This window comes from Sebastes fasciatus, chromosome 16, assembly GCF_043250625.1.
Source record: "Sebastes fasciatus isolate fSebFas1 chromosome 16, fSebFas1.pri, whole genome shotgun sequence".
Taxonomy (NCBI): Eukaryota; Metazoa; Chordata; class Actinopteri; order Perciformes; family Sebastidae; genus Sebastes; species Sebastes fasciatus.
In genome coordinates, this window is record NC_133810.1 from 25,136,468 (window position 1) to 25,161,346 (window position 24,879).

At 41.2% G+C, this 24,879-nt stretch overlaps 1 protein-coding gene across 8 annotated transcripts in view; it reads left to right on the forward strand.

The window, feature by feature from the left end:
- The window catches only part of abr (ABR activator of RhoGEF and GTPase), a 153,050-nt gene that overhangs the window by 78,716 nt on the left and 49,455 nt on the right, over window positions 1–24,879 (forward strand). For 7 of the 8 annotated variants that reach the window (XM_074611854.1, XM_074611855.1, XM_074611862.1 and 4 more), the window contains 9 exons: window positions 238–298; window positions 6,013–6,065; window positions 8,132–8,272; window positions 10,301–10,422; window positions 13,565–13,733; window positions 15,622–15,741; window positions 16,027–16,102; window positions 16,263–16,367; window positions 19,908–19,982. In XM_074611854.1, coding sequence (XP_074467955.1) covers window positions 238–298; window positions 6,013–6,065; window positions 8,132–8,272; window positions 10,301–10,422; window positions 13,565–13,733; window positions 15,622–15,741; window positions 16,027–16,102; window positions 16,263–16,367; window positions 19,908–19,982 — 922 coding nt within the window. Of the gene's footprint in view, window positions 1–237; window positions 299–657; window positions 733–6,012; window positions 6,066–8,131; window positions 8,273–10,300; window positions 10,423–13,564; window positions 13,734–15,621; window positions 15,742–16,026; window positions 16,103–16,262; window positions 16,368–19,907; window positions 19,983–24,879 lie in introns of those variants that run through there. The other variant, XM_074611860.1, reaches the window with a different exon arrangement.

A 24,879-nucleotide genomic window follows, 5' to 3' on the forward strand; every position in this document is an offset into this window, starting at 1 on the left:
TTATTATATTATTATAATTTACTGTGATTTTAAACTTGTGACGGGTGCACGGTTCAGCCTCTTTTAGCTGTCTCAGTCTGCTGCAGTGACCCTATATGTCTTCATTAGTTCGACCAGCCTTAGCCAAGCAAGTAGAGAGCAATAGAGAGAGAGTGTGTGTGTGTGTGGGAGCGAGAGCGTGGTTGTGTGTGTGTATAATTAATTCAATTGATCATTCTGCTCCTCTGTTTCTTTCAGAACCTCAAAGTAAAAGGTCCTAAAGACTCCAAAGATTGTACCACATCGGTCTCAATGGAAGGTAAGAGCGTGTGTGAATCTGTGTGTGCGTTCTTGTCCATGTGTGTCTATTAGTGTGTGTGTGGGTGGGTGTATGTCTGTCTAGGATAGCTTGCTGCTTTAAGACTCCAGTCCTGCCCCCTACTACTTGTGTATGCAGTGGCGGGCTTTGGGAGGCAAACTGGCACATGTGTGAGCACTCACACACACACACACACACACACACACACACACACACACTCTCTCTCTCTCTCTCTCTCTCTCTCTCTCTCCCCCCCTCCCTCTCTCTCTCCCTCCCTCTCTCTCCATCTCTCTCCATCTCTCTCTCTCTCTCTCTCTCCGTCTCTCTCTCTGTATCTGCCTGGGAGAGGAGGCAGTGAGCAGGAGAACAGAGTGAGGAGATGAAGGATATGGAGGTGCTTCTGGTCCTCAGACTGTGTTGTAACTGCACATACGGTAACGACTGCATGATAACGCGCTGCCGCCGTTTCATGTAGGCAACTGGGGAGTGTTGGTTTTTTTTCCTGTCATTTTTCTGTGAAACAGGATGCCGTCTGCGTTGATTCTTTGGATTGGTAGTTTATCGTGTTTGCTGTGAAGTTGGGACAGTTATTGATGAGCTGTCAGATTGATTTGGGATATTTGGTGCTTTGTGATTTGATGCTTAAGATGCTCAAATAGCAGCTGCCTGCTGGTGATATAGCGTTTTTTTTTTCGTTTTTTCTCTACAATTATGTGCCGTAGCCCATGTAATGAGGTAAAGTGTTGGAGCTTTTGTGTGCTTGCTGAGTATTGATCCTCTGGGAATATGCAGCTCACCGGGACCGGCAGACTCCAGTTGTTCATGTCTTTTCAACATAAAGAAAATACAAGAGGACAGCAGCTTTTTTCGTGTGTGTGTGTTTGTTTAAAACCTGGGCACGTTTAGTCTGTATTAGGACTGCTGGCCCGAGACTGCTCCTCATCGTAGAGAATACTTATCGCCAGACGATCGGAACAAGTCTGATCTGTGTGTGAGTTAATGAGTGTGTGTATTGGGGAGCCTGTGCTCTGCTGGTGTCTTGCATACTTAAGCTGTTTTGGGGGATTTTGGCACAACTGAACCTAGACCTCTTGCTGCATGGGAAATAATGAAATGTTGTGGCTTGTCCAAATTATGCAATAATACACACGATGAGTGAGCAAATGGTGTGGCTTTGTCAGAGAGGGTGAGTGAGTGTTCATGTGTGTGTGTCAATTTTCAGCATCATGTACCTGTGAAGTGTCTGTTAATTTATGCACCGTAAATGAGGATGCTGGTTGTTATACAATATAATCCCATTAGTTTCTCATCTTGAGACTGCACTATATTACATGAAGCTACTATATGATTGGTTTGCCTCACCATAGGTTACCAGGGTAGTTAAGTAGCGTGAAGCTAGTGTCATATTCCCTCAACAATCAGCGTTAGTCAGCACCCAGGGCAGTTGCTTTGATTACTGTTTGTATTGCGGTTCCGTAATTACCTGGCGAGGTAGTCGAGGGATTTCTCCAGCTCAACTCTGAATTAAACTGCCGCCTCCTCTTTCTTCTCTCTCAGTATGTCTTTTATCACGCTTTCTTCCTTGTACTCATTCATCCATCCTTCTCGTCTTAAACTGACATGTGCTTTTTTGTATTTTCTTCATTGAAATAAGTCAATTTGTCAGTTTGTTTGCATATAGTGTAGCTCACTGTTTCATCTGCTTGCCACCTTCTAATGAATGGATGCAAATAGCAACACAAATATTAAATCAAACAAGCATCTGACATCCTGTTTTACATGTAAATTGGGGCTCTTGCTCCCCACCGCGACCGCTTTCCCTCTATTTTCTTAATCCGTTTATGCCCTCTCCCTATCTGTCATTTATCTCCCCTCTCCTATCGCTCTCGCATTCTGTCCTCGTCGTCCTCCGTCACGGCTCATGCCCAACATTGGCGGCTGAGTGTCTTGCCAAATAAAGCTGGCAGTCTCCGTGTCCTAGCTGTAGACCCATGCAGTGTGTCTGTTGTTGTTCAAAGACTTTGCCCACATGGTCCATCCCCTCCAAAGATGAACTATCTGTACGTCAGCCAAGTCGTCAAGGCGACCTTGAAGAACAGGACCAATGAGAGGCACCTCGCTGTGACGGGTCATCGACTTCCAATAATCCGCCTCTCTCTGTCTGATTTCCTCTCTGTCTTCTCATCCTCCCTCGTCCTGACTGGACTTTGAACTTCACGGTAAAAGGTGTTATTGAGCTTTCTGTAAAGCATCGTGTGACCTCGTCCAGACCGAAATATCTCAACAACGATTTGATGGATCGCCAGGAGATTTCATACAGGCATTCATGGTCCTCAGAGGATGAATCATACCGACTTTGGTGATTCCCATAACTTTCCATCTAGCGCCATCATCAGGTCAAAATATGTCCAATACTTTGGTTTATGACCACATAGCTGCAAAACTAATGATATTCTCATCAGCCTCAACTGTACCTTGTGTTTAATGCTAATTAGCAAGTGTTGGCATGCATACAGAGACAACAGTGCACTGAGAGTCAGTTTCCTGTATCTGTGTCACGTGGATTTTGTCAATGTCCCGCCCCCTATAAGAGACTAGCGACATGTCCAGAGTCTATTGACTCCAATGGGAGAAGTGGACGTGAACACAGATTATGACCGATTCTTTCACCCCATGGTCACCAAAGTAAATACTGGACCCATTTTATCACGGGCCACATATCTTTTGAACATTCTGACACTAAAATTGCATTTGTCAGACAGGCAAATCAGGAGAAAATGAACTGTGTTCGAGACCTTTCTCCGTCTCAGCACCACACTCTGGCAAGATCTGACAGCTAATGTTCCGTAAAGCCCTAGCTAACTAATTTTTGTAATGCTAAATGTGGCTTTTAGCTTTGTAAATATCTAATGTTAGCAAAAGGAAATATAAATACATTATGCAAATATAACCTCTGCTATCGTCTGCTTAGCAGAACACGCCATGACCACGCCCGTTTAGGAGACACAAAGTGTATACCATTTCAAACCATTGGCAGAGCTTGTAATGCGTCATTTTTGTTTGTTATAGAGCATCTTTGGTATTTATTATACCTGCTTAACATTAACATGTCAGCATGCTGATGTTAACCATTTAGCCCAAAGTATCACTGTGCATAAGTACAGCCTCACAAAGCGACTAGTATGGCTGTAGACTCTTGTTTCCAAAGGTGCAATAGAATTTCAGACATGCAGCACAAAGTAGGCTATAAATGATCAATGCAGCTACAGATGTACTGACTTGTACAACCAGCCAACTCACAACTGGTGTCCTTAAATGTACTGTGCTAACACCTGAAACTTGAAGAGTAGCCAAGGTATCCTAAAGTCACCTAAACTTTCCTGAAGTTAGCTGCACTTGAGGTGAATACAAACCTGCACACACACACATAATTAGAGGTGCTGGCAGCCCCTTGTAGTCAGCGCAGGTCATGAAGTAAAGCCTCCGGGGAGGTAGCGGTATTGGTTCAGCGAACCAGGACCATTGATGGAGGGCTCATTATTAATGACCAGAGGGTGGAGAAACTTCAAAGAGCATCAGCAAGTTCCCTCTAGAAGATTCCCTTTGGTTTTTATACAGTAGCTGAGTGTATATGTGTGTGTGTATGTATGTTTGAGCATATAAGAGCGTGTAAAGTTTAATATGACAAGCCCTGTCAGTAGATCTGAACATGTTCCCTGTAGGTTTCTGCTCTCGCCCCTTTCATTTCTGTTAGTCGAAGGAGGAGACGAGAAGAAAGAGAGAGCACACAGAAGGAGAGAAGAAGAGAGAGACGTCATGTCTGTACTACTGTACAGTTGATGGGAACAGTGTTCACTGGTTTAAACAGATAATGTAGCACTGTTTCTACCTCTCTGTGGGAGCAGAGCACGGTCTGTCTGACTTGGGACGACCTGCCCTGCATACAGAAGGCACTTCTCTCTGTTTCACTTGGCTAGCTTTTCTCACCCTTTTCGGTTTAAAAATCAGTCACTTTAAATCTGCTCTATAATAAATGGAGATTAGCTTGATCACTGAGTGGAACATTGTCGGCTGGTTTCCAGATTTCTATGCCCTTGCAGATCTGGTTTGTTTTTATTGCATACCCTTAAGTTTTTTTCTTTCTGAGTACATGTGCAGAGCATTATTATACTTTTTTTTTTCCACAATGCTTCGTGACACCGGTGGCATTATTATTTTGAGACCTTGAGATCCAGGTCTGACAGAGGAAAGAATAAAAGTCCTCTCCTTCAACCTCCTGCTCTCTCTTCTCTTCTTTTACATCTATATGTGTGTTTGCTTCTCCCCAGGGGTTCTCACATCTGCCAACTTGCCCGCCGCCCATCTCCTTTGTGTCACTTTCTTTCCGTCTTTCCCTCTGTCCTATCTGTGGGAGTCTCTCACCTGGAGCTGACATGTATGTCAGACCTGCCGCTGTTCACACCACCTCAGCAGCAAAGCCCTCCCCGGGGCAACCATCCAAGTGTGGCGGAGTAGGCTTAAACAGGGAGTGGTGGCATTTGGTCATGCGGCTGTCTTATTGTACTTTCTATGTATATATGCTTTTGTTTGGGCTGTTTATGTTTGTGTGTTTCAGAGAGAGTCTCTTAAAGTCCAGCGTCCAGGCAGGCTGTAGTTTACCTAGTAGCAGCCTAAATATGCAGAGGAAGGAAACTGTTTCAGAGCCAATAGGAGGCTGCAGCATTAACCCAGGAGATGGACTGCATGTTAAACAGCCTGCCTGCAGACTCCTGTGTGTGTGTGTCTTCATCCGTGCGTCCGTCCCTTCATTGTGCAGAACAAACTGCTGAATCCCCCACCTTCAATCTAGAGGGCTGTCAAAGTTAACGCGATAATAACGCAAAATTCGTTTCAACGCCAGCAAATTCTTTTATGCATTAACACAATTGATTTTTAGACTGCAGCGGGCTTAGTTTGAAAGTTAGAGGTTAAATAACGCTCCAAACCTATGCTAAATGTTTGTGAGGGAAAACTGGCAAGGCCGAGTCTCCCCTTTGCCGGTTGGCACCTAGCATGGCAGCCTCTGCCATCAGTGTATGAATGTGTGTGTGAATGGGTGAATGCTGACATGTAGTGTAAAACACTTTGAGTGGTCGAAGACTAGAAAAGCGCTATTTAAATGCCAGTCCATTTACCATTTATTTGTCCACTCCCATGTTGATAAGAGTATTAAATACTTGACAAATCTCCCTTTAAAAATGTGCGTTTAATTTGCGATTAATCGCCATTAATTATGGACAATCATGCGATTAATCGCGATTAAATATTTCAATTTGGATGACAGCCCTAATTAACACACATACAGTCAGAACCTTTTTAGAAGTATAACAATAAAATGATCCCCTGTTGTTCCCCACAAACTGTTTTTTCGCTTGCTACCCTTCACAGGGAGGTCAAAGGTCAGGGTCAGCTGCATGTATTGCTAAAAGGCACTCTGGCAGTGTGGATGCTTGATGCCACTGCTGTAAGTTGAATGCCGTCAACCCCAGAATCATATCATCAGTCGGACTATAGGTGCCGTGTTCAACCCTGTGAGAGCTCAGCGTGAGCAGAGTGTTTGTCCTTGTTCCAGGCGTAGAGCTGTGACCTCCTCTTTGTGAACGTGTGTGTGTCTTCGTGTATAGACTTATGTGTAAGCTACTCTGACTCAGATCCCTCCTCTTCTCTCTCCACAGCTCTCCTTTACAAGCCGATTGACCGCGTCACCAGAAGCACCCTGGTCCTTCATGTGAGTACGCCCGCTTACACTCCCACGGCTTTAAAGGATCATTTCACCTAAATTACAGAAAAACAGGACACTGATTCTGGAGTGGTGCTGCTAAATTTGATAAATGCAATTTTTTGAAATGCCATTCACTTTCATTGTATTTGTGTGGAGACAGAAGTCTATGAGACAGATATCTCAAGACATGGGCAAATAAAACCACAACTTTGAGGTACATGTAATTTATTTTGATATTTAATTTTCATGCTACTTTATACTTATTCTATAGAAATATTGTACTCTTTATTCCACTATATTTATTTGACGGTATTAGTTACTTTTCAGGTTAATAATTTGCATTAAAAACATACTAAGCTCATAAAATACAACAAAGATTAAAGCAGTGGTTCCCAACCTTTTTGGTTTATGACCCCTTTACAAAATCTGTGTCTGGTTGGGGCTCCTTGTCACGTTTCAGATTGTTTGTAGTTCCATCGAAGACTGATTTCCCCTTTAAACTTCTCACATGGTTTTATTTACATAACTGTTTGGGTCCAAAAAGGGTAAAATTATCCAATATTTCACAAAAAAGGTAAGGTGATGAAATATACTTTGTTGTGGTTTTGTTTTGTAATTTGATGAACTGACCCTTTAACTGTCTCTCTCTCACTCTCTCTCACTCTCACTCTCACTCTCACTCTCACTCTCACTCTCACGCACACACGCACACACACACACTCAAAACTGAATAAACAATAAACAGTTTGTACTAAAAAGATTTATGCTCTACATTCCTCACAGCAAATCCACCCTTGAAAGTCAATTTTCAACTCTTATACATCCCCTTTGAGACCCGGATCGTAACTGACATTACTGTCTTTAAGAGGCCGTAGCAGGCTTAGTCTTAAAGCTAGAGCGATAATACCGGTATCATATGAAAATAGAAAAACATAGGAATATATTGGCACTGACCATGTCATGCTAGCTTGTAAAGTTAAGCTAAATTTTGGCAAGGGAAATAATTGATAATTTTTATCAATTCTCGAGTGGTACATTTTCTTTAAATTTAGCACCAAATCTGTGTAACAAATGGTAACCAAAATTGCTGCACTGACGTATGAGACATTAGTGAGCATGGGGATGACTTCTATCATAATGTTCTAAGCCCTTATACACCTTCACAATTTATTTAAATTAAGTAGTTCATGTTTATTTCTGATTTATGACTAAAACAACTTGACACACAGTGCTGAGCAGCATCTCAAATTAATCTTCAGGTTCCCAGCTTTCAGATGATGTACACCACTTCTATGTGACATCTACTGCTGACCTGCTATCTCCCTCTAAAGACCCCCTGTTCCCTCCTAAAAAAGACCAAAACGTGTCTAAGTGGGTCTCTCAGGGTTAAATCTTGGTTAACAACTCCACACAGCAGCCCAAGAGCTGAAAAAGCAAAGTCTGCTTTTTGTTGTTTATCACAGTGTCCTCCCAGCCTAAATAAGCCTTCCTCTCTGGATGAGTAATAATTAAGTGGAAACTGACAATCAAGTGAGCAGAGAGATGCCTGGAAGTGTCGAGTTGCGTTACAGGAGTTTATTGCATGACTACGTTTGCATAAAGCTGTCAGAACAACATGACCAGTGCATCCGAGGCGGCTAGTGTGTGTGTTTCCACAAAGGTCATGTTCCCGTCGTTCATGCAAACGAAGAGGCGGTGTTTGTTTTGGAAGCAAGACGGCAGCTCAAGCCTCTGTTGTCAGCTGTCCTGTTCATCATCCTGCTATACCGATGAGGGCAGCTTCAATAAAAACAAGGAAATGAGATTTCCAGAGATCACTTCAGTATTCAATAAGAAAGCTGTGTATGCGCAGCGCAATTATGTTTTGAATAAGAAGACAGGATTCAATCAGAGCTTCTGCTTATGCTTGGATGGATTTTTGTGAGGAAGTGAAAATGGAATTGTAGCGATAAGACATTTTTACATTATTGCACCAACGATTATTTCACAGTACAATATAGTTTTCTGTTTCGAAGCACAAGTTGTGACTTTGTGCGTCTATGTGACCACGTGTGTTTGTGCATGTGTTGCAGGACCTGCTGAAACACACTCCTAAGGACCACCCAGACTTCCCCCTCCTGCAGGACGCTCTGAGGATATCTCAGAACTTCCTCTCCTCCATCAACGAGGAGATCGACCCTCGCAGGACTGCTGTCACCACGCCCAAGGGAGAGGTAAATGAATATCCTCTTTCGCTAAGTATGAATGACAAAACGACTAATGTACGGATATTTGACTTTGAAGTTAGGTGCTGTGTCATTTGGTGCAAGGAGAGAGTGACCCTGGATGGAGGAAAACAACTCTGCATGTAGGAAGGCAGCCAGTGATAATACTGATATAGGGATATATTAGGATTAGTGATGCTGTATCGATTCTCAAAAACACTATTGATTTGTAATTAATAGTTTACATGCACGGACTAACTCAGTCAATACTGTATTTCATTTGCAAAGAGATGCACCCTCTCAGTGTGTTTGCCCTCTCAAAGTACTGCTATGATGGTGGATGTTACAGCGACTGTGATAAATGCAAATGCAGATCCTACTGTTCTGATTGCATAAAATCTTTTACTCCCTTTTCACTATTTCATGCATATGGTGGTGTGTTTTTTATACTATAACAGTTTTCCTATAATTAGATTTAAAAAATCGTAATATGTCGCTCTGCTTACAGTATCGGAATATATCACAATATGTTGAATCGTATCATGATACGTATCGTATCACCAGATTATTGCCAATACACAGCCCTAATCTTCCTGTCGTATGTATTTTCTTTTCCTGAAGTAGTGTATATTGTTTTGTGTTTTATGTTTTGAGTAAATATTAAGACTCTGCATAAAAAGGATATCAAAAATAAGTTCAGACTTATAGAACATATTTTATACAATTAGAAGTATTGATGAGTTGTATTAATGATTTTATAACTTCTTGTGGCAAAATAAAGTAAATACAATTGTGATAGAGTTTATTAGAAAGTTTGAATATTAGGTGCCCTGTGGAGTTTTCTTGTTGTAAACAAACAAAAGTTCTGTTTACATTCCTTGTTTCTCACCAAAACATTGTGTGTATCCTTAAAGGGGAACTACGCCCATTCTCAAAATTCATATATGTAATTCCTATGGTCCAAGACAGTCCAAATATATTAGTCAACATAAACAACTCTCTCCCAAATCCAAAAATCCTAAAACTCAAACTTGTGATGTCATAAGGTATAGGTATAAGTGTGGACAGCACCCAGGGTAATGTTCACAACTGAGATCATAACAATAGAATAAAGCTCATTTGGGTATAAAAAAGAAAACAAATGTTCTGTGGGTCCACGAAATCAGCAGCTCCAGAATTTATACCCTATGACATCACAAGTTTGAGACTTCTTTCTCTGGTTTCTGGTTTTGAGAGAGAGGAGCTCATGGTCACAAATATTGATTAAACTTCACTAGGCCATGGAAATAACATTTCTTAGTTTGGGTGATGTTTCCCTTTAAGAGTACGCCGATTAAAGAATTTAGCATTGCGCTCCTATAACATTGTCGGGCTCACAATGGTCGGTATAAACAAAAAGAGATTCAGGTGTGTTATGCTAGTCACGGTTAATAAAGCCTGCAGCAGCGATAAGGAGCGGGCTACATAGGTCTGGTAAGCTCGCTCCTTTGTATCTCCACACCCCCAGATTTATTTTATTCTAACTTGTCATCTTGTAGTCTTGTTATCAGACTTCACACAGCTCCCTCTGGAGCCACAAAAGGCTTTATATAAGTTTTATCACAAATGCAATAGTACTCCCCATGACCTGTAAACAACTCTTTGATGTGTAAAATCGGTGAGGTCTAAGAAACATCTAATAAATGAGAGCAATATGTAACTCTCAGGCCTTTATGAAACACTTAACTAATACATATATTTGCAAAGTGACTGTAGAGCTGATTGGGATCCAGTGTTGTGATTTTAGAGTTGGTGTGTTTTGATGTGAATTTTTCCCTGACCTTGTTGAAATCAATGCAGCCGTAATTTGAACAAGGTAGCAGTTAAAATCCAAGTGGATACAATAACAAAATGTGTTGATCTCCTTGGAAACAAGGCCGTTTTTCACAGTTTTTCACATTGTTTGACCCGTGCTGTATCGAGTTTATCAGCATTCAGCATTGTGTAGCTAAGCGTTGGTGGGACAACAAGAAGTGACATCGGGTGCTCTCGTCGTAGGCTCGTCAGCTGGTGAAGGATGGCTTCCTGGTGGAGGTGTCGGAAAGCTCCAGGAAGCTTCGGCACGTCTTCCTCTTCACCGATCTGCTGCTGTGTGCCAAGATGAAGAAGACGGCTGTGGGGTGAGTCCACTTTACCTCCCCCCCCAACCCCCCATCCACAGTATCATAACATTTAGGATTACCCTCTCTATGTTTCCATCTGTACGCCATTCATTTTGCCTTCCACATCAGCACGTCAACCCCCGACAGCAAAACGGATGAATAGGATGACACCGGCACTTTACACAATATCCTGTCACTCTTTCTGTTCCTGGCTCTACAAAGCAGGAGGGCTTTCTGAAGCCTCACTAACAAAGAGAAAGGCTAGCAGGCTTTTTGCCTCTGGTATTTTGGAGAGTGGAGGAGAGAGTGAGGATGAAGGTGTTATTCAAGAAAATGTGTGCGCACAATCAGAAGGGGTTGCGTGTTTCAGGAAGCAACCAGTTTGAGCTGGAGGCAAAGTGAAGAGAGGTGACACAAAACGGAGAGATTGTGGTCATGTGTGTGTGTGTGTTGTGTGGCTTGACACACAACGTGACACACGTCCATAGATTAAGTGTCACATTTACAAGATTGCATGTCGCTCGCCTTGTCAGCGTGGCAGCAGCTGTTAGCCTGATTGGATCTTATTTAGGTTGACATTCAGCATTTGTCTGTGTCATTTGCAGCCACTTGGAGGAACACACAGTGTTGCCATAACTACCAGACCTGTAAATGAGACTATTATGGTCTAGATCATTATCTAAGCGTGCCGCCTACAGGCTACACACACACAATTAGAGCAGCGCAACCATCCAGAAACTCAGTCACCTTGGGTTAAATCACCAAGGATCCTTAATCCCACTGTATCCTGTGATTATCTCCGTTCAATCATTTTGGGATTAGTCATATTTACATTGACTCTGCTGCCACATCACCCACTTCCTGAATACATATTCAATCATTTTCTTTATGTATATTACACCGTTGTTACTAAAGGGCTAGGAGATTGGATATGATGATGTATTCATATTCTATTCAGTTATGTGTCTACTTGAGCTTCACCTTTTTATTTGTTTATTAGAATCAAAATCAGGTTTAAAATAAAATAGAAATAGAAAAATAGAATAGTAATATAAAGCAATATATGTATCTGTATGCAATATCTGCAAGGCTGTGTTTAAGTGTGACTCGATCAGCTGTAAGCAGTGCAAAGAGCGCACTAGAAAGAAAATGAATGAATGGATGGTCTGTAAAACAAAAAGATTTCCCAAAAGACGAGAGAGCGTTGAGACACAAAGGGTTTGATAATGGAGGGGGTAAAGAGATCAGAGGCTCAGGAATGGCTTCAAGGGGTGTAACATTAATGTAGTTGGATGATAAAGAAATGAACAGCCTTTCTCTCCTGTGCTGCTGACAGCGACAGCGAAATGCAGACCAGTTATTTTACATCTGTGTTCCTCTTTTTGATATGAACCAGAAAATACCCCTTTTCCCCTCTAAAACCATCCTGTGATCAGCCATCAGAAATGTACAATCATTTATTTTAGACTAAACTTGTTGATGCTCTTAAAGGGTAACTTCTGTATTTTTTTAACATGGACCCTATTTTCCCATGTTTTTGTGTCTAAGTGACTAATGGGGATACTCCGGTACTCCGGGATACGTATACTCCGGTTCTAATAAATACGGGCGGCCATTAAATTCAAAGACCTCGTCCACATTGTCATGAAATCGTATAAATATTCAGCCATGACATTGAAAATCTTTTAGATAACACTAAGCTACGCTTTCTGTACTCCAACACGACAAACTCTGCCCGGCTGCCTCTCTGTTTCCACATTGGATTTATTCAACCGCTGTCTTCAACACATCACCTCACCAGATTTCAGACGGAGACTTCTCCCTGAGCAAGACTCTTTCCATAATGTCAGACACTTATGACAACAATCAGAGCCTGTCTTGGCAAAAACAAGCACTATTAGTGGACGTAAATGACGGTGCCAGCTTGCCCCATTAGGATTACATGCAGCCCATGAGCAGCTGCTGTCTGCAGCGCTCTCCCTCAATACTGGACCAATTTCAGAAATTGTTGTTCGTATTAGTCAGTTAGACACAACAACATGGGAAAATAGGTTGAAAAATACTGAAGTTACCCTTTAAATGAATATTTCAGTTTCCAGAGTGGATTCTCATTATCAAGCTGCTCAAATTGGCCTCCCGATGAAGGCGTCGCACCGGTAATGAGTTGACTGTGCAGCCCCCAGGAATGCAAATGAAAGCCTCATTAGTGACAACGCAAATCAATCTTCTCTGAGCCCTAGTGGAAGCAGCACTCTGCTGAGCGTGCAACATTTTCATCCATCTAGCATCGTGACAACGTGAACACTATTACTTATTTTGATGAGCTCAGATCAAAATGAGTCCTGAAGTCAAATGAGCACGCTTTTGAATAGAGTATGACCTTAAATTGTAGTCCTGTTTGTGTTGTATATTTAACTTTTTTATCGTGATGAGGTGTATCCATTACAGTCATGTCTTTACACCACAGCACAGTGACAAATCTAATCATCTCTTACTAGGTTTATATTAATTATGACATTTTTAAGCTTCCTTAAAGGAACAGTGTAGCATTTAGTGGGATCTATTGGCAGGAATAGAATATGAAAAAAGTGTGTTTTCTTTAGTGTATAATCACCTGAAAATATGAATCATTGTGTTTTCGTTAGCTTAGAATGAGCCGTTTACGTCTACATATGGAGCATGTCCTCTTCACGGAGCCTGCCGCCATGTTTCTACAGTAGCCCAGAATGGACAAACCGAACACTCGCTCTAGATAGGGCCGTTCGCGTTTTCTCGTCGGCCACCGTAGTTCTCCTACACGCTTGGCACACGGAGGAAGTTTCAGCTGGTTGCAATCTGCAACCTCACCGCTAGATCCTACACACTGTACCTTTAAATCATGACAGCTATATTTGGGCATATTTGGAATTTTTCATGTCTGGTAAACGGCCATCTGGACAGACTTAATTTGTTGGAAAATGTTCTATTAATTCGTGGATGTAGTTACAATGATGTTTTTTCACTTTACAGCTTATCTTTACAGCTTTTGGTGTCCTCAACTGATTTGGTGAAGGAGGAAGGATTTATTGTCTGATTCTTTGACTAACTGTGTTTCATATTCTCCTTCTGAATCCCTACATCCTCCCGTCCTTCCATCCTTTCCCTCTCTGTCCACCTGCAGTCGCCATCAGCAGTACGAATGCAAGTGGTACATCCCCCTGGCGGACTTGACCTTCCAGACCCTGGACGACTCCGACTCTTGCCCCAGTATCCAGGTCCTCCCGGAGCACGAGATCGAGGAGATGAAGATCAAGATCTCAGTCTTAAAGAGCGAGATACAGAAAGAGAAGGTAATCCTGTTGGTTCTTACTAGCATGGGAAACTTTTTTTCTCTGAGCGAGATGTTCCAGGGTTCCTTAAATTAGCTGGGTTCCTATTGTTATAAAAAAACACAAACACATACAAGTGACTCAAGAGGGAAGTTTTGACTAATGTGTTCTGTGAAGCTTAGATAGCCATCTGCTGTTTTTATTTATAATGAGCTACGCAGACTTTCATGGAAGACTCCCCCATATCTGTGATTTCTTACTGGAAACACGTCTCCTTCCTTTTAACTCAGTACTTGTCATCCACATCATTGTTTGTCTTAGACGGGTTCATGGAAAGGTTTCATGTGTAAGAAAAAAGTGTCATCCAAAAGTGTAAAAATAGATCTTCACACTGGGGAAAAACATGAAACTTAACCCTTTCTTATATAAAAGAAAAAGTCCCTCCTAATCCACATTGTTACTGTGATTTGAATCTGTGATCAAAGTGCTGCATCACACTTATGCTGGCACATTTTTGCCATTCCATCAGTCTTTCTTGTCTCTTCCTATCAGTGCTGAAACATTTGGTTAGTGACAGAGGTTAAAAAAAAAAGATGCTAGAAGCCTCCAACAGTTCCCAGTGTGAACAGTAACACCCCCCCTACGCCCCTGGCTGAGACTCACCGAAGGTTTCAGGAGCAGAGAGTTCCTGTTATTCCCCTCTCACGGCGTTAAACTCGCCCACCCGGGGCACAGCGAGTGACCACGGCTGGTATTTAGAGTCGGAGGAGGCCAGGGCAGTGAGAGATCCAGCTGATTGTATCCAGGCTCTGACTCACAGCTTCCTGCTGAGGGCTGGGAGGATGTGTGTATGTGTTTTCCTTCAATACTGACAAGAAGCTGAATTATATAAAAAGACTCTTACAGCACGCCGCTCATTTTCAGAGGCTTATCTACAGTCTTTTTCTTTGGAAAATAGGAAATATAAGCCGATACCATGCTGAGAAGAGTAATAGACATATTAGTCTTAAAACCTTTAGTTCAAATTTTATTAGTTCACTATAAAATGGTGTGTAAACTATAAACACCATGGTTTTATCTGATAATATACTTATGTTTATTCAGTGTAATACTCCATAATATGGAAAGTTGTTCCTGTTGGATAACAACTTAACATTTGTTTTAATGTCAATATGTTTTTTATCATCCAGCATCCAACAGATCACAGATGTGGATGCAAAAATATTCGACTCACATTACAATCACGTTACAGTCTACTATTACAATTTAAGATAATAGAGAGTGGAGAAAAACTAACGTGCATACAGATGTTGATAAACCTCAGGAGACATACAAAACCAACTGTTAACTCAAAGAATCCCAAAATCTTTTCAGATATATTAAAATGAAAATATTAAGGCTATCAATTAATTAAAATATTTAATCATGATTAATCGCAGGATTGTCCATAGTTAAGCGCGATTAATCAAAAATGCACATTTTTTATCTGTTCAAAATGCACCTTAAAGGGAAATTTGCTAAGTACTTAATACTCTTATCAACATGGGAGTGGGCAAATATGCTGCTCAATGCAAATGTATGTATATATTTATTATTGGAAATCAATGTATTTGTAGATGTTTATTGGTAGATAGCGGTATTCATGGAAAGTGTAAGTCACACTGAATCTAAAAATATTGTTTGTGTCATGTCTGTGTTTGAGTTATGACTCTGGGAAGGAGTACAGAGTTGCCTCATGTATCTCCCTCCAGCCTCCCCTTCAACTCGTCAATTATTAGAGGCTGTACAGCTGTATAGCAATGTTTGGTATTGTACTTGATAAATGTTTCTCTCTATCAGTCATAGTATCAGTTTCAGGACTAAATGAGATTCTGTATGTCTGTTGTCTTGTTTGCGTGTGTGTGTTTAGAAAGCACCGAAAGGTCAGAGTCGCGTGGAGCGCCTGAGGAAGAAGATGAACGAGCAGGAGTCGTGGCTGCTCCTGCACTCCCCCACCATCCCCTTCCGCATCCACAACAAACATGGAAAGGTAACGAGTTAGTCCCATCCTGTCCACTCTCTGCATCCATGTAGCTGCAACGCTCAAGACTCACCACTAGAGGGAGACATGTACCTTTCAAAAGAGTCCTCTGATGGATTAGATTTAGTTTTTTTCAAAATAAAAATCTTGTCACAGTGTGAGATAAGGTGACATTATGGCTTTTCTAGTAGTTTTAAGATCCATTTCTGATTGTACTTTCTGTATAGAATTTGCAATAATGATTTCAGTGCAGAGGAGATGTGTTTAACAGTGTTTTATTCTGTGTGAATCTAGAGCTACCAGTTCCTCATCTCCTCCGATTACGAGAGGGCAGAGTGGAAGGAAATCATCCATAAACTCCAGGAGAAAGGTAACACTGGCCTTTGATATAAATGTCCTATTGGCCATTTCTGTCCTCACACAACATTATGTGCTTCATCTTAAAGTGGTTTAAAACCACTTTTTACTCACTGCACCGCAGAAAATTGAAAGTTTGACCGTAGCTATGTGGTTTGCTGTGTGTTTGTCAGATCTCCAGGCGTGTGTATTAAGTTCTGTGGAGCTCCAGGTCCTGACCAGCTCCTGTTTCAAACTCCGAACTGTCCACAACATTCCTGTCACGAGTAACAAAGACGGTAAGAAACACTCACATACAATATGTTCTTTATTCCTATGTTTGTCCTCCCCCCCCCCCACAATCACAAACACACTAAGTTTCCTTCCTTTCCTCTCTGCTTTGAGTTTAAATTCACACAAAAGTGCCTATTACCCTCTCAGCAACAAAAAAAAAGCCACATACTGTAATGAGAGCGGGGGGCCTTGCAGGAGAGAATGTAGGTTACAATATGTTTCTCATCTAGCTCGTAGCAGTCAATGCCACGCAGTGTGCCGGGCGGCAGTTGCCTGCGCTGAGCTCCAAGCTCCTATATATGTTTGTTTTTGCTCCAGATCTCCACCTTGCACCACTTTCAGAGGCTGGTGGTGACATTAAAGCCATCTGGCCGACCTACTCTGATCTCCCCCGAATGGCACGAGGGTTTCTGCTTTCACGTGCACACACAATACACACACACACGTATAGGCCACAGAGCTAGAGGGGTTTCAAGACACTGAAAGGAACGCTGTCTTGATCTTTCTCACATCATACAGAAACATGTTTGCCTCCTATACAAGGGTATCTCTGTGCTAGTGAGCCATTATTTTGACATCCAATACCTTTAAAGTGATCAGAGGGATTCTTGTTTTTTTATTTGCATTCTGGTGAACTTTGATGGAAATTGGTCAGTTGCCAGCTGAACAGTGAAATATTGTAGTGTGACCTTTTCTCTTTTTTTTCCGAGGGAGATTTTGTGCTCATGCTAATAATAACTTAGTTCCTCCTTCAATTATTCAAAATAAACTACCAACGTAAAACACATCACTTCCAAGCTTTCATATTAATTTACAACATATTTACTTTTATATATATATGTTTCAGATTCTAAGTTTAAAGCTTACACTTAATGTGCAGTTTAATTAAACCAACGTTTCACTACATCAGCTGAGCTTCTGACGTGTGTGAACAAAACTGTGTTCAATCAACCATTCATTCAGCTCATCTCAGTCAGCTGTGGGTTAAAAACACCTATTACATCAATGCATTTGACACACTCCACAATCAGAAGGCAAATAGAAAGAATATTACAATTACAATTGTCCGATATTACAATATAAATTAGAGCTGCAACGTTTAATCGATTAGTTGTCAACTATTAAATTAATCGCCAACTATTTTGATAATCGATTAATCGGTTCGAGTAATTTTTTAAGAAAAAAGAAAATAAGTCAAAATTCTCTGATTCCAGCTTCTTAAATGTGAATATTTTCTGATTTCTTTACTCCTCTATGACCGTAAACTGAATATCTTTGAGTTATGGACAAAACAAGACTTTGAGGACATCATCTTGGGCTTTTATTTATAATGACATACGCAGACTTTCATGGACGACTCCCCCATATCTGTGATTCCTTACTGTAAACACTGCTCCTTCCTTTTAACTCAGTGCTTGTCACCCACATCATTGTTTGTCTTAGACGGGGTCATGGAAAGGTTTAATGTGTTTAATGAGTGCGTAAAAACAAAAAAAGTGCCATCCAAAAATGTAAAAATAGATCTTCACACTAGGGAAAAACATGAAACTTAACCCTTTCTTATATCACAATTTTCTGACATTTTATAACCAAACAACTAATCAATTAATCTAGAAAATAACAAGACCGATTAATCGACAGTGAAAATAATCACTAGGTGTAGCCCTAATACAAATAGACCTTTAAACCGGATATCTATAAGAAAGGTCTCAGATCACATTCAGCATTCATGCCATAGAGTGCATGAATGCTGCTCTCCAACTTTCTCAATTCCAATATATCTTAAACGTGATATTGGATGATTTGCCTCTACAAAATGAATGGTAACACAATATCTTACATTTTTGTGTGCTATGATGCTCAGCTATTCTCTTTTCACATTAAGTTTTTTCCAATGTATATTTGTCTGCAAGGACAGATGATAATACACAGTGTGTGATATTTTTTTTGTGGAACATGAAAAAGCACCTTTTGTTTTAATAGTTTGCCCTCTTTGTGGGTGTTGAAATGCTCCACATTTATAGTTCCCATCATGTAAAGGAGATAAAAGAGATCATATTTAACAAGCAAATCCCTTAGATTGACATTACACTTAGAAGACATGATGGGAGGTTATTCAAATGCACTTTTTAACTTTTTATCACGAAGATGCCACTGTCTCCTGTTCATAGTATTTTGAGTTTTTAGTTGTGAAAACAATATAACATTATTTTTTCAATAGCCGAATTGATTTGATTTGCTTTCCATCCTCTCACTATGAACTTCTCCTTCAAGTCCACCATGTTTTTCTCAAAAAATGTATACGTTTAAACTATAGTTTGATTAATAATGTTAACTGCTTTGATAAACTCCAGGAGGTTTTTACTTGTATGTTAACCCACACCTTTCTGCCATGTAACCATGGAACAGGTCCATTATTTCGCTTCACGCTGTTGATTTTTCTTCCCAGGGAGGTGATATCCCTGTGTGTTAAAACAGAGCTCTGACTTTTGAGACTCTCCAAACATAAACACACACCTCAGTGACATGTGAAGCAGGAGCACAGCAGGGGTTTAAATGGAGACCAGCTGGGGAAGGAATGTTTCTCATAGCTGAGAGGATGGATGATATCACAGAGACCCTTAAATACTCACACTTTAATATGACTCCTTTGTTACAGTAGGATTGTTATCAATTATCACATATTAGTTAATGGATCCTTACAATTTATTGTTCAAGTTACATTATAATAATTGAAGGAAACAGATCTCAATTTCTCTCCAAAAGCAGCACATAGGCCACCTCAAAGCTGAACCTCTGAACCCTCTCACTGTGAAACTCCCCTATCGCTCCTCTTAGCCGCCTACAGTGGAGCTCCAAACAGTCCTCCAATCATAGTTTATTTAGCAGGAAACAGCCAGGCTTCACAGTCCTCAACCAAAGCAAGAGTGCATCCCCTTCATGTGTCTGTGGGTGGGACAGGATGGGGGGGTACGTTAGGCCAACCAACAAACGTCCACCCACAAACCAACACTCCAGTGGCCAGCTCATTTGTTATGGCAGAAGACTGTGCTTGTTGATGTGAAGTCTGATACCGATCTGACGAAAAAGGCTGTGATATGATAACATAAAATGGTAACTTGGTGTTGGAAGGGTGAGAACAGTTATTGGATGTTAATAATGATGTGTTTATCCACAGGTTTGGACCACCCAACCTGAAATGAATGAAAGCACACATGCCTCCCACACTGAGCAACTTTATGTTGATTATCTGTTTTAAAAAACTTGATATTAGACAAGAGAATGTTACAGTCTACAGTAGGTGATGTTACACTGTCAGGGAAACAGAGGATGATACTAACTTTCTAACTGTACAAGTATTTCTCGGGTGTATGAGATCCGCAGCAGAAGTGTGATTGAAATGATCTTTTTCTTTCTGTTTCTATCCGTTTATCTTTGCCCTGTTTTATGTACACAAACTCTGATTCTGAATGACTTTTAAATGCAGTGCGCTCCCATATTTACACGAGGAACTGGACTCACTGTTCTATGTGCTTGTTTTCCAGATGAGGAGACTCCTGGCCTGTACGGCTTCCTGCATGTGATCGTCCACTCTGCCAAAGGATTCAAGGAGTCAGCCAGTAAGTTGGCCAGAAATGGCATTGTTTTTTTCACCACACTTGTGCGCACACTCTGGCTCAGCATCATCTCACACATAGCTGCTGTGCAAATACGTGTCTGCCAGCAAAACACATGATCCAGTCAATCACTGCAGTCTGCGCATGCAATTTCCATCATGGCACGGCACAATGCAGAGATGGCCAGATGGATGGATGGATGGATGGAGTAGAAGAGCATAGATGATAGGAGAGAGAGAGAGAGAGAGAGTCTCAGAGGAGAAGTGGAAGCCACAGTGGAATTCCTGTGGTTGTTTTTATTTAGCAGACTTCACAAAAACACTCAAAGCACATAAAAAGGAAAGAGAGATCATTTTGTAACTGAACTGTTGGCAAACATAATGCCAGTTGTCTCTGATATTGCATACCTTAACACAAATGCTCCTTTGTACAACAGTGTGTGCAGATACAGCTGTGTGTGTGTGTGTGTGTGGGTTTATTATCAGCCGAGTGCAGACGTGTCAGTAGTGGACAGCTGATGCTGCGGTACTTTTTATACCCTGTTGAGCCGGTTCAAATATCAAATATCTGGAAAAGAGACGGAGATGAAGAAATGTGATTTCCTCCGTTACCATGACAGCCTTTGGAATACGAAAGCCGGGCCGCTAGAATTTCCCGGGTAATGGATTGGAAGGCTCTCTCCCCTGAAAGCTTGTTTGATCCCCGATGGAGTGCGGAGAGCTGAGGGGGTTTAGAAATGAAGAAAGTGTGTGTGTGTTGGTAGTTTCATTGATACCGTTTGATGTCTGTGTGTTCAGTGAAGCGTATAGAGGCAGGGTGGTGGTAGTGGCAGTGTCGGGGAGATGATGTGTTGCTGTTGTCACTCTGGTGGTGCTGCTGCTGATGATGATGATGATGATGATGATGATGGCCGTTACTGAAGCGTTTATCCCTAAAATAAATGATAATTATCAGGGTTGTAGTGGAGAGTGATGCACGTACTGTAAACGGTGTTTACCCAACTCTCAAAATCTGAAACAGCATTTATGTACATACAGTATACTCCCCTGGGATGTTTATGCAGAGTTTACATGTTATGATACGATACGACTCGACACGACAAGATACAACACGTTACGGCTTGACATAATACAACACGATACGACACAATACGACATGATACGATGCGATATGACATGACACAACACGATATGACATGACACGACACGACACGACACAACACAACATGACACAAAACGATAGGACACAATACGATACGACAGGATACGGCACGACACGATATGACATGACACGATACGACACGATACGATACGACATGACACGACACAACACGACACAATACTATACCACACGACACAACACGATACGACACAATACGGCATGACATGATACAACACGATATGACACGACACGATATGACACGACAAGATATGACATGACACAATACAACACGATACAATATACTTTATTGTCCCCTTAGGGACATTTTTCTTGGGCTCAGTGTCACTGCATTAGACTAGTATACATACTGTACAATATACTATTCTAATGTTAAAATGTTAAAGCGCTTGGATCGCTCACACCACCTTGTGCCAGGTGAAGAAAAAAAACAAAACTCCTTTTCACTGTATCCAGTTAACGAAGTGACAGATTGCAGTCGATTGCAGCAGACAGACAAGACCGAGGCGGCAAGACAGCATGGACATCCCAGAGTATTTATTGTGAACTGATAGATACAAGACCGTAAAGTGTAATTATTATGTGCCGCTAAAGCTTTAGCATCAACTCCATAAATAAAAAAGATAATACTGAAGAATAGTTCTGCTTTGGTTCAGTTTACACACCACAGCTCTTCTTCCCTCCGTTCTTTGATACAGCTTTGTTCCAAACGTTGCTCTGCAATAGAGTCACATGCTGCTGCACCCACAGTGCACCACCGCTGCACCTGTGTTTTTAGGTTAGGAATTTGCTGTGTGGGTGATTGTGTTTTTATAAAAGTGTGTGTGTGTGTGTGTGTGTGTGGGTAGTTAAGTGTTTATATGTGCTGCGCCCATGATGCTGAAATGAGCAAGTTTACCCAGCCTTTTATTTACCACTACAGCTGTTCATCATCAAATAAACATTTAATGTAAAGTCTAAAGAGTTTATGGAGGCTATTATCATGCAATTAATATATTTTGTTAATGCAAACCTTTTACTTTTACCCACTTACTACATTTAAATTTTTCTATTAAATTATTTAATTGTCACTTCAGGCATGTATTTTTTTTTTGTCTGCCACTCAGAAATTTTCTCTGCCACTTTTGAAATCTATGCGCTAAATGAAGGAATAACATTTTAGATCTGATGTCATTCAATGTTGGATATATTTTACAATAAAAACATGCATGGTAAATTCCAGTGTTCAAATTACACCGTAGCTTCCAGGGGAGCCCTATTTTCCGTACTGTATTTTGTCATCTATAGTGGTTATTTGCATAAAATGATAATGATTACCACCAAAATCGAATGGATTGTTCGTTGTGCCATACCCCACCCTTCCAAAGAATTTCATTCAAATCCATCGCGGACTTTTGGAGTAATCCTGCTAACAGACAAACAAACAGACCAATGTCGGTGAAAACATAACCTCCTTCCTCGGCCTTTGGCCTTGGCGGAGTTAATAAATATATCCCATAGATCTCAAGGGCTCGTACTTGACACTTCACTTCTTTGGGTCCTCAGCAATACACCCAGATGAACGGTTGTCGAGAAAATCGAATGACAAACAGACAGACAGATACTCATTTCATTTTATTTAGATAGATGGATGTTTGCAGTATTTTTTAATACCCCTGTAGAGTCTTGATTATGAGACCCGTCCAGCACTGGCAGAATTTAGCATTTTTCTCATACACAGATATTTTGAAAACAGCCCTGTTCTCCTAGAGTTGATGGGAGATATTGTCTTCAAAATAAAGTCTGCTGCCGGTGTAATTCCTTCCAATACCACAAATTACTAAAATTACACCGTTTCCCGCAGATGTAGCCCAATGATGGGATCAAGTTTCCTTTTTACGTAGATGTTGTGCGGCCATGTTGTTGTGTAATTCAGTCTGTGTGTGTATGTATGTGTGTGTGTGTGTGTGTGTGTGTGTGTGTGTGTTAGAGGTTCGATGTGGTTCCAGCTGTATTGCTGATGTCTCTTTCACTGTGTCTGCTTTTGACATTTCTCATTCTGTCCTCGGCAAGCCATGCGGTCTGTACAAGGAATCTGAAGCAGTAAAAGTGTGTGTGTGTGTCTTGATTGATTCTGTTGATACATATGGCAATTATTACCATATCAGAATTTAAATGTGTAATGACTTGAAACAGTCATCATTCAGTGGTTCGGATTGTGTAATCATCAACAATAATAGCCTCTTTTTGTTCCCGTTTTGATTGAAAAATCACATGAGCACGTACCAGAATATGTTATTGGAGCTGTGTTATGTATGTCACAACGATCCCCCCCCCGCCCCCAGTAGAGAAGGGCTTTAAATTCAGCCCAGGGCGAAGTAGTCAAACTGGGTCACAGAGGAAGGAACCGGGAGTCGAGCATCTCCCAAGAACACCGTCTGTGGAAAACATGTTCACTTTGTTCTTGGTTTATTTTGGAGTATATGTGAGTGTCAACAAGTGACATTGCCTATTGCTGCTGCAACCAGTGCTACACAGGAAGAGTGTGTTCAGATCCAAAATGAACTGCAGCAAACTAAAAAATGAAACTCAAGTGAGCACAGCTACTGTAATTAGTTGCATGAGTTTGTCCAACAACTAATAGTGGAAAAATAGTGCAGTTGCTACTGGACTAAAGTAAGTTATATAAAAAATTCCCTTTCAAACTAAGAGTGCTTTTTACGCTTGAATCAAAACCAAAGTTTTCGTCATTGACTCGCCACTGTTCCCATAAACACTGCTGTAAGTGTTCATGTGTTCTCATGACTCTTGTGCTTTCTACGTGTAATCAAATCCAGCCATGGCTTCATGCATTCCCAGTCATTGTTGCCATGCTTTTATTAGTTTTCTCCTTCTGGATTCCATGAAAACAATTCGATTATGCCTATTCCCCCTTTATTTTGTTCTCCTGAAGCCTTCAAGCCAAACATATAGACCAGACAGCTGGCGGCTGCGACTTATAGCGGTAGAGACACTGATTAGTTTAACTGATTATCACTTGTCTCCTGATTCTGTGAACCCGCAGTTTGACCCGGTGCTCAGCGCCGCCTCGGGCAAAGATTAGCCTCCTGTATAAAACACACACACACACCACGAGGGCTGCAGTCCTCAGTTAATTGAGATGGAAGAGGATGGTATTCATTAACCCCTGCATTTAGGGTCAGAGACCCCATGCTGACCAATTTATCCCCCTCATACTCTGAGCCCTGATGGTGACCTGCCAGGAAAATACTAACTTTTGGAGTTCCTGGCCTCTTTTAGTGTGTCCTACTTCTCAAAGCCCTCCTGGATCCACTGTGAGAACACAAAAAGCCCTAAATATGCTCTCCCCGACCTTGTTTGAATTTTAGGTCTGGGCACATGGACCCATTTCAGATGGAGAGGAAATCAACTTCCAGAGAAAAGTGGGAGCTGCTCAGGACTATGAATACTCTCTCCTCTGCGGGCTAGATGAAAGAAAGCGGTTTAAATCACAGTAGTGTCTGAGGCTTCGTCCGAAATCGAATACTACGCACGACTACATACTCAATATGTGTACTACCATCCAAAATACTTGAATGAATAAACAGTAGTATGTATCCTTATCGGACGCACTGAGCAGTAATTTACGTCGTCACTTCTTGAGAGCCTCTTCAAAGTGTATAGAAGCAAAGAGATGAAACTCTGGTGTTTTTTTGACAACAGCCGCTGCCGCCATTTTGGA